Source organism: Populus euphratica, unplaced genomic scaffold, assembly GCF_000495115.2.
Source record: "Populus euphratica unplaced genomic scaffold, PopEup_1.0 scaffold414.1, whole genome shotgun sequence".
Lineage (NCBI taxonomy): Eukaryota > Viridiplantae > Streptophyta > Magnoliopsida > Malpighiales > Salicaceae > Populus > Populus euphratica.
In genome coordinates this window covers 331,924-341,818 of record NW_011500038.1, presented here as the reverse complement: position 1 = coordinate 341,818, position 9,895 = coordinate 331,924, and the positions used below count along the sequence as shown (strand labels likewise).

At 29.5% G+C, this 9,895-nt stretch overlaps 1 protein-coding gene across 1 annotated transcript; it reads right to left on the bottom strand.

Moving 5' to 3' along the window:
* Positions 1–1,057: 1,057 nt before the first annotated feature.
* On the bottom strand, positions 1,058–1,935 carry LOC105107167 (fruit protein pKIWI501-like; the record flags this gene model as incomplete). The annotated part of the gene is made up of 1 exon (XM_011000996.1): positions 1,058–1,935. A coding segment is annotated over one exon (531 nt), but the record flags the coding sequence as incomplete, so codon positions are not given.
* Positions 1,936–9,895: the final 7,960 nt, after the last annotated feature.

The window sequence follows — 9,895 nt, the reverse complement described above, 5'->3', positions numbered from 1 at the left end:
TATATGTTGCAAAGAAGATGGAAGAGATAATTAGAGATTGAGGAAAGAAATGTGAGCTTTTTTTTTGGACCCTTAATCTTATGATTAATAAACGTTTATATGGCCATGAGCCATATTAACTTGCTAAAAGATAAGGTTGGTAGTTCACTTTTGAGTGAAAAGAATGACATGGTAAGGGTCATCCATGTATATAGACATATCTAATATCATTATGTGGGCTTTATACAATATATAATCATTTAATGAATATATGTTTTATCTTCATTAGTGGCAAGTAAACCATATTTCATGGGTAATGCATCTAGAATCTAGCATTTGGATTTAGGGGTGTAAACATATTTAGAGAGATACGTTGTCGACTAGTTAAGAAAAGAGAATAAAAATGTGATCGATCTTGGCAAGTAGTGGTATCCATTCATCGGAGATGTGAGGTTTGTCCAAAAAAAAAAGTATGGGAAGTCAGTCCATCGAAGAAGAGGGCCGTTCGTCTATCAAAATAAGGTACACCAGGTCAGCACACCAGAAAAAGCAGTGCACCCATTCCTGTTGAAAGGAGACACTCGTCCGAGCATCCACCAATCCCGGCATGCTTTGAGTTCCGGCAACCCCATCAAATTCCCTCCCGCTATTAGTTGTGAAAGCCCAAAATTGATAGAGGCAGTGGTACAGATTGAAATCTGGTAGACAATCTAGATGTATTATTCATCTAGAGAGCTCATTTTTTATCCTTGGAGATCTTTAGTTAAGGCATTTTTTTTTACTTTCTTCCATACAGTCTACTAGCTACCCTGTCTATGAGGTAACATTCGAGAAAATTCGATTCATTTGTAGCCCTAGCTAACTAGGTTTCTTCGCTACTCCTAACTAATTTCGCTTATTAATGATAGGCCATCTATTTTAGTTTAGGAAAATGGCGAACCAAACCGGTTTTAATTTGGAGACGATGGCACATCACATATACGGGAAATTCTCAGGACTGATAGTTTACAAACCCGAAAACATGGTGTCGCCAAGTGCAGAAGCAGAGAAGCAGAGCATGAGCTCCAATTATCAAACAAAGCAAACATAACATGCTACTTATTTTATAAAATACCACAACCATTATAAAATTCATCAGCCTACTTGGAACCATCAAGAACATCCCATGGCATATTTCATCCATGACATACCCAATGAAGCCCCGAGCATTTCTTCCCCAAACCAAAGATCAAATGCTGCTAATGTGGTGAGTTCACATTTCTGTGATCTAAGTGGGATATTTTCATGCCTAGAGACCCCATTAACATAACATCCTTATTAAACCACGCTAGAATAACTCAGCGTACGTACTCGCTAGACATGCAAGATTCTACTTACACACAAGTACCCACGAAAGAGACTGAAAACCTTTTTCTCATAACCTCATTACTCAGTCTTTTCTACTGGGGTTTCTGTTTCAACCTTCTCCACTGCTTCAACAGGTTTCTCTTCTCCCTTGACTTCTTCTTCTTCCTTTGGAGCGTCGACTGCAACTTCTGGTTCTGGTGCCTGTGTCTCACCAGACTCGGTAGCCTCTTTAGCTTCTTCAACAACCTGCTCTGCAGGTACTTCCTCTGGAGACTCCTCCTTTGTCTCCTCAACTGCCGGCTCTGGTGTTTCCTTAGGTGTCTCCTCCTCTGTTTTCTCCACCACTGCTGGCTCTTCTGCAAGAATCTTGGTCTCTTCTACCACCTCTTTAGTCTCAACTTCAGCTGGGGCCTCGGGGGCTGGTGCCACGGCCTCTTCAGATGCTGCAGGTGTCTCTACTTCTTTTGGCTCTTCAGCTACTGCCTCTGGTGCTGCAGCGACTGCTTCTTCTGTGGTGGTCTCGATCTTGATTGGTTGTTCACTTTTTTCCTCTGCAAGTGCACTCTGCACTGACACAACCTGCTGGATAAACAGATGATTAAAGAATGTTCACCAAAATGCCGATAACTGTTACTTGAAGTGTCACAGTGATAAAGAAAAATATTTACCAAAATACATTGGATATATTATGAACTGTATGAAAGTATTTGAATGATCAAGAGATAATTCATCACCCCATATGAATTAGAAAAAAAATATTTTATTTATTCTCAAATAGTATTAACTGAAAAATCCTTCACCAAGGTGGAATGAGATTTGAAAAAAATTTCAAATTTTATTGAAACGATCAATAACTATTATATAGAGAACAAATATGATTTAACAAGGCAAACATACTCTATACTTTAATATTAAATTGAGATATTATTGATAAAAGGATATTGATTAAACTGAAAAACCGGTTACTGAAAGGTTAAGTTAAACTACTAATAATTTTTTCAATATTTGAGAGATCATGACACGTTGCTAGACGATGCATCTGATCTTCAAATACAAATTAATCAATTGTTAAATTGATAATAAATTAAATTATTTACTTTTTTTAATTCTATGTAATTATAATTATAATTTATATTTGGACCAACATATTAGGAATTAATGAGTCACACATATTAAAAACTATTAGTTATAAATTAAACCGAGGTGATTTAATTAAGTATGACTTGAATAAAATATATTTTAGAAATTAAGGACTAGAATGTAATTAATATAGGGATTACATTTCTAAACCTAAAAAAATCAAGTAAGGACTTGATTGAGTTAATTTCTAAAATTATAATAAATTAATATATCTATATTATTCAAGGGTCAAATTGATATTTTGATAATTAATAGAGTTTTTCAGAATTTTTTATAAATAATAATTCATGTCTCTTATTTTATAGTGATTCTCTATTAGATTAAAAAAAAGAACTATATAAATTACATAATAAAAAGTTAATATTTTAGAGATAACAATATCTCTCTTAAATAAAAACTTATAAGATTATTTTTATTGGTTATTTGTGTAAATTATCATTAAAATCTGGATAATTATATAATTTATAGTTTACAACAACATAATTTTTAAAAAATTATTAAAAGTTAAAAAAAATCAAATATTCTGAAAATATATCTAAACAAAGCTCAATGTTTATCTAACAATTGTTTTTTTTTTAAATCTAAATAATTTTAAAAATTCGTGTATAAGCCTCGGAACCCTAAAGGAACCGACCCCAAGCTCAATCAATTGAGAGAGGGAGCTACTTTGAGGAATCGTGGGATATGACAACTCAGCCTCACTGAATTCAAAGGGGATTAGCATGTTTGGCAATGATGTCTAGGAGATTTTCTTGAGATGGGTTTGCCTATTTTTAATGGCTAGTTGCTTGTATGCTTTTGATCGGGAAAAAGGCTGAAATAATGGAGGTCATCTTCATGCAAGCCATCATCTTCTTTTGGTTGTGTGTGCTTGTGTGCTTAGTGCAGTCGGTCCCGTACGTGACCTGCTTTCCACCCTCCACCTGCCATTCGTCCTTCAATACTATTTTATTCTTATTTCTTGGCATCGATCTTGCCAAGCTGTTTACCCTATGGTAAATATTGTCGCACCGCCCCCCCAGCTTCATGATTATATGAATTTTGTCTTCCTAACATGGATTTATTCATAATTATATATGACGATGCAGCTCGCAATTATTTCTTGAAATTTTTGTTTCCTGTGGTGACCGGTGATTCACCCGTGGGCGTACGATGCATTTGGAAGCACCATTGATTTATATGTAGACTTGAGAAAATACATGTTTGATAAGATTACATAAAGATATTTAGTTTATATCTTATAGTATTATCCATAATAACATGTATTTTGTGCTCTTCATGTTAATGTCTCACATCAACCCAAGTTGGTCCTATATAAATAGTTGTGCTGAATGATAAAATCGTGTTCAGCAAGTTTTATCAAATTAATCATTTATATTTTAATAATTTTTTAAATTGTTTTCACAGGAAAGGATTTTTATTTTTTACTTTTTTGATATATAATATATCATGCCCTAGATAACTTACATACATTAATTAGATCTTTATACTCCAAACAAGAATTGTAAAGTAAGACTTATACTTTATATTTCATGACCATCAATAATAGATATAAGGAGTCAAAATGAAAACTATATATTAAAGTGTGTTTAAAAATGTGGTTATAGGTTTTTTTTTTTTAGAAAAATATATTAATAATATTTTTTATTTTTAAAAAATTATTTTTGAGATCAATACATCAAAATAATTTAAAAACATTAAAAATATAATTTAAAGTAAAAAAATTTAAATTTTTTTAAAAATATTTTTAAAATACAATACTAAATAGACAGTGATATTTTGACTTATATGAACTTTACTAATATAGTCATTTAAAATCAACATGAATGGGAATCGTAACACGTAAGAGTATAAAATCCTTAAAACACTTAATCGTATTGTATGTAGTGAAATTACTTTTAAAAATAAATTTGAATATTTTAAAAATTATTTTAATGTTTCTTTAGAAATCCCCTTATATATCAATATCAAACTATTAAAAAAATACTTGAAATTCAAAGACATTTTTATAAAATCACACGAGCAGGCACTCAAAATCAAACCACAGCCACCTCAAGTGATTAATTGACGTCAAAAGAAATATATTTTTTTAATATTTAAACATATAAAATTTTCAATAAGCTGCTATAGACATCATTGTCTTTATATTATGTCCATATTATTATTGTTGTTGTTTTGTTTTTTTAGCTTTTTCTAATAAAAGAAGTTCGGCCTATGGGCCTGTGCCTTGTGGGAGTTGAAGGGTCGCCCAAAACCAATGGCTGTAATTTACGTAAAAGAAACGAATAAAACTCTGACGTGGCACTTTAAGTTGATGTTCTCTCCCTACCGTTTCTAAAGCTTGTGGACCCCACGAGATGGAAAGCAGACACGGATTTTGACATTAGTGAAGGAAGACTCGATTAGCTGAGCTGGAGGACCTTCCTAGCTCTTGATTACGTGTCAACAGTCTTTCGGTCTTTCTTTTCTTTTTTTTTCCCCCAAACTTGCTTGAAAACTTTTATTCCTAATACAATATTCAAAATTAAAATATTGATATGCAGTAGATATATATATTAAAATAATATATAAAAGAATTATTTTTAATACTAATATAATTTAAGAACATTAAAATATTTAATTTAAAATAAAAATAATTTCAAAACTTGATGAAAAGTTAATTCAACAGCAGTTCTAAATAGATAATCAAATCAATAATTTAAGAACATTAAAAGATTTAATTTAAAATTAAAATATAATTTTTAAACATTAAAATATTTAATTTAAAATAAAAAAATAATTTTACAAAAATTCATTAAGATTTTTTATTCACAAATACCCAGTAAACCTTTTCTTTCTACACTATTTCTAACTACATATAATCAAATCAATATTACGGATGTACCACTGTAAATGAAACAAAAAAGGGAAACCAGCTTAATTGCAATATTATTTATAATGCATATCTTAATTATTTTATTATTATGCATTTATTTGTTTATCAAAATTTATCTATCTCGTAGATGCCCGAGTCAATAATACTCCTGATTGAAAACTTCGTACGGTGGCGGGCACCAAGTTCCTGCATCGAGATGCATTTGCAGCAGGGGATGGCTGGCATCCAGCGTGTCGTTTCATCCCCCCGAAAAGGATGGCCAGAACGGCAAAGAATTCGACAATTCTGTAAAGGTCTGCCTCTTAGGTCTAGGTTCAGGTTTTGGGCGGTGGGCTGGCCTACCAGACGTGGAGCCCACATGGGTTCCGTGGTCCATCCTGCCAATCAGGACGTGACACGTGTAACGCACGTCACCCACCACGTGGGATGATGCTGTTTCCATGTCATTATTGGATGGGACAGGGCCATTTGGATGCAAAAGGAGGTGGGTCCATGGGACGAAATTAGGGAGCTGTTGATAGCCGATGGATGGAGGAAGCTACGCTTTTCGGAAGCAGGAAAGATTCAGATTGTGGTAATCTTTTGTGACTTGAGTTAAGATAAAGTTTTTCTTTTTTTTAATTAATTACTTTAATATATTAAAATAATATTGAAACTCAGCGTTCGTTACAAATCGGTGAGGTCGAGTGGCAATGGCCTTGTTGGCTCATCTAGAAGGTAACTGAGTTCAACTCAGTCCAATTTTACCACATGTATTTCGCATGTTGTTTTGTAGGTGAAAATAGCGTATGTTGTTCACTGAGGTTTGCGTCTTCTAGACTTTTGACTGGCTTCAGTTAACATCTTGTAAATCAAAAATTCTATTCGACTTGCTTAGCTGTGAGTAGAGTTTTTTTTTTTAAAAAAAAATAACTTAAAATAATTAATATTTAGATGTTATAATTTGTTTTTTTGACATTGGATAAAAAAAATAATTGTTAATAAAAAAAATATTTACATGTAATAAAATATAATAAAAATTATATACGTTAATAAAAACATATAAGATTTTAAATGAATTTTTAAAATAAAAATTATATATATTAATAAAAATATATAAGATCTTAAACGAATTTTTAACATGATAGAAAAAAAAAACAATATTAAATTGCAATATTGAAATATCATTTCCTTAATCTTTATATAATTATTTCTCTAATGAAAAGTGTAAAGAAAAAAACTAAAAAATAAATTATAAAAAAATAAAGATAAGAACAAAAAAAATGTTATAAATAGTTCAAGGGTAAAGAATAAAAAATAATATTTTTATCCAAAAAATGTGTAAAGAAAAAATAAATAAATATCACAAGAAAATAAAGATAAAAAAATAGTGATAAAAATTCCATGTATAAAGAAAAAAAATATAAAAAAACTTAGATAAAAATTCCATGTATAAAGAAAAAAAAAAACTTCTTTTCTAGAAAAACTAAAAATTAGATATTTATCATCGCCACAGTAAAATAATTGACAAAATTTACAATTAGTCATTTCTACTATAAAAAATCATTTCCTTTTAGTACATGTATAATTAAGTTATCAATAAATATTCTTCAAAGATAATTAAAGAAATTATGTATGTTTTAATTATTTTTTTTTTTAAATACACGCACTCTTCAAAGATAATTAAAGAAATTATGTATATTTTAATTATTTTTTTTATTTTTTTAAATACACGCATAATAACTACCACCACCAATAACATCATCAACATTGTTTCGAAGGTAATAGTTACCATAGAAGGGTGATTGGAGGATAAATATTACTATGTGAAAATATTATTTGGTTACCTAACCCCCTCCCCCTTCCCCCCAGTTAATTCCTTCAAAAAAAAAATATAAATATCAAACAAAGATAGATTTGAGTCTATTGATTTCTTAATATGTAATTCTTTTAAATAAATGCTAGTTATTTTTTTAATGAAACATGGATAAAACAAATGAAAAAAGAGAAAAAAAGTAAGAAAACTATTTTGCCTTTACAATTGAAATCTTTTAATTTGTTCCAAAAGCTAATTGAATAGCCTTAGAAGTAATCAATAGTAAGCTTTTAGGAAAAGAATGAAGGAGGTAGAATATCAATGCTTTATACCAGCAACAATTAGAGTTAATTTATAAAAAATTGATACGTGGAAATTTAGTTACCTATTAACAATTAGTTAGAAGTTAATTAACAGGTTATTAGTTAAATGATTAATAATCAGATGAAAGGAAGTCATTGTATAAAATAGCATTATAATAGAAATGTGTAAGGCAAAAAATAAAGATATGAGTTTTTAGAATACATCTTCTCCACCTATGTTTCCTTTTCTTATATTGTATACTTTTTTCTTCGATCTATATATTGATATGTGAGGGGAACCTTAAGGGATTGGTATCAAAGCATGATCCTTGGCTATTATAAGCATTTTTTATTGTTTAACAATAAATATTGATATAGAATAACAAGGTGAAAGTTTTGAAAAGCATAATAAAAGGCTTGATGAACAAATACAAAACATTATTTAAAAACTTCAAGATTTAATAGTTGATAATAAAAAATAATGGTCGGAGAAAAACAAAAAAAATAAATCAATCAATATACAACTAGGAGCATTGATGATCATATTAAGTTATTTACAGCTAATCAAACAATAAAAAAAAAAAAATCAATTCAAATCCTGATAGGGTGATTCATAATTATAGAGGATGTAATTATAGAGAAGCCACAAGGAGTTATGATTTCTACAAAAATATTACTAAAGATCAATCTACCTATTTTTATTTCTCCACCTATGTTTCCTTTTCTTATATTCTATACTTTTTTCTTCAATCTATATATTGATATGTGAGGGAACCTTAAGGAATTGGTATCAAAGCATGATGCTTGACTATTATAAGCATTTTTTATTGTTTAGCAATAAATATTGATATAGAATAACAAGGTGAAAGTTTTGAAAAGCATAACAAAAGGCTTGATGAACAAATACAAAACATTATTTAAGAACTTCAAGATTTAATAGTTGATAATAAAAAATAATGGTTGGAGAAAAACAGAAAAAATAAATAAATCAATATACAACTAGGAGCATTGATGATCATATTAAGTTATTTACAGCTAATCAAACAATAGAGAAAAAAAATCAATTCAAATCCTAATAGGGTGATTCGTAATTATAGAGGATGCAATTATAGAGAAGCCACAGGGAGTTATGATTTCTACAAAAGTATTACTAAAGATCAATTTATCTATTTTTAGAGGGATAATGCAAGGGGTTGGATAATAACAAGTTCTTTAATATGCACTTTACTCCAATACATTAATGGGTGGAGATAGATTTTTTATACATAGAAGGAAGGGAAAAAATATGGTATGAAGGGTTTTTAATAGGTAGAGATGATTTGAAAAATTAAAAAGAAATTAACAAAGTTATTTGTATAAGATTTAGTAGTAGAGATTATGAGATAGAATAATTCAATATGTTAGTGCAAGATAAATATGTTGAGGAGTATGTTGAATTATTTAAAGAACTTAAATCTTTGATGAATGTTTTAAATTCATCACTGTTAGAATCTTACTATATTTCTAATTTTATAAATGGACTGAAAGATGACATTAAGTCTATCCTTAAGATTCTTAAACCCATAATGTGATACAGGCTTTTTGATTAAGCTAAATAGAAAGAAAAATATAATAATGTGTTGGTCAGTAATAACAAATTCATACCATGAACCAACTATTCATATGGTTTGGGAAAAATAACAAATGATTCTTACTATAAACCTTTTAATCATTAAAAAAACAAACAAACATGTTATATAGTTTAAAACAATAGCCTAAAACCTTACATGAGCAAAGAAAAAAGTTGGGACATTGTTTTAAATATAAAAATAAGTATATATTGAGACATTGATGTAAGATGAGAGATTATATATGATAAAAAGAGTAGAAAAGAAAAATGAGGAAATTTATAGATAGAGTTAGAGGATACAATAATGGAATAATAGTCGAGGATGATAAAATCGAAGAATATGGATTGTCGTTAAATGAATTGGTAGATAGCTATAACAATCATGATTAAATATTCTTGTCAAGGAAGGACCATTACCGTTCTAATTGATAATGGTAATATGATTAGTACTTAAAAGTGTATTTTTATCAAGGTTTTATATCATCATTTTGCATTTGAAGTATCAATAATTCCTTAACTAAAGCATGTTTTATAATAACATAGCTAATAATACAAGATACCTTTAATTTGTGGTAAACATTCATTTTAAATGCAAGCCTATCACATAAATGAAAAGATTGATTGATGAGTTTAAGAACTGAAATTGAAAGGACAAAGAGATGGCCAAACTTAGAGAAGAGATGTTAGTGCAGTCCAAACCGGAACACTATACGGTAATTGGGTCATATCTAGAGCTATAAATCGCAGATTTAGGTCTACTTTATATGGATGGAAAGGTAAGACACAGGCCTACAACTTTCATATGTAGCCCAAGATCTAAAAAGGCTATTTTCAAGTCCAAATTATTA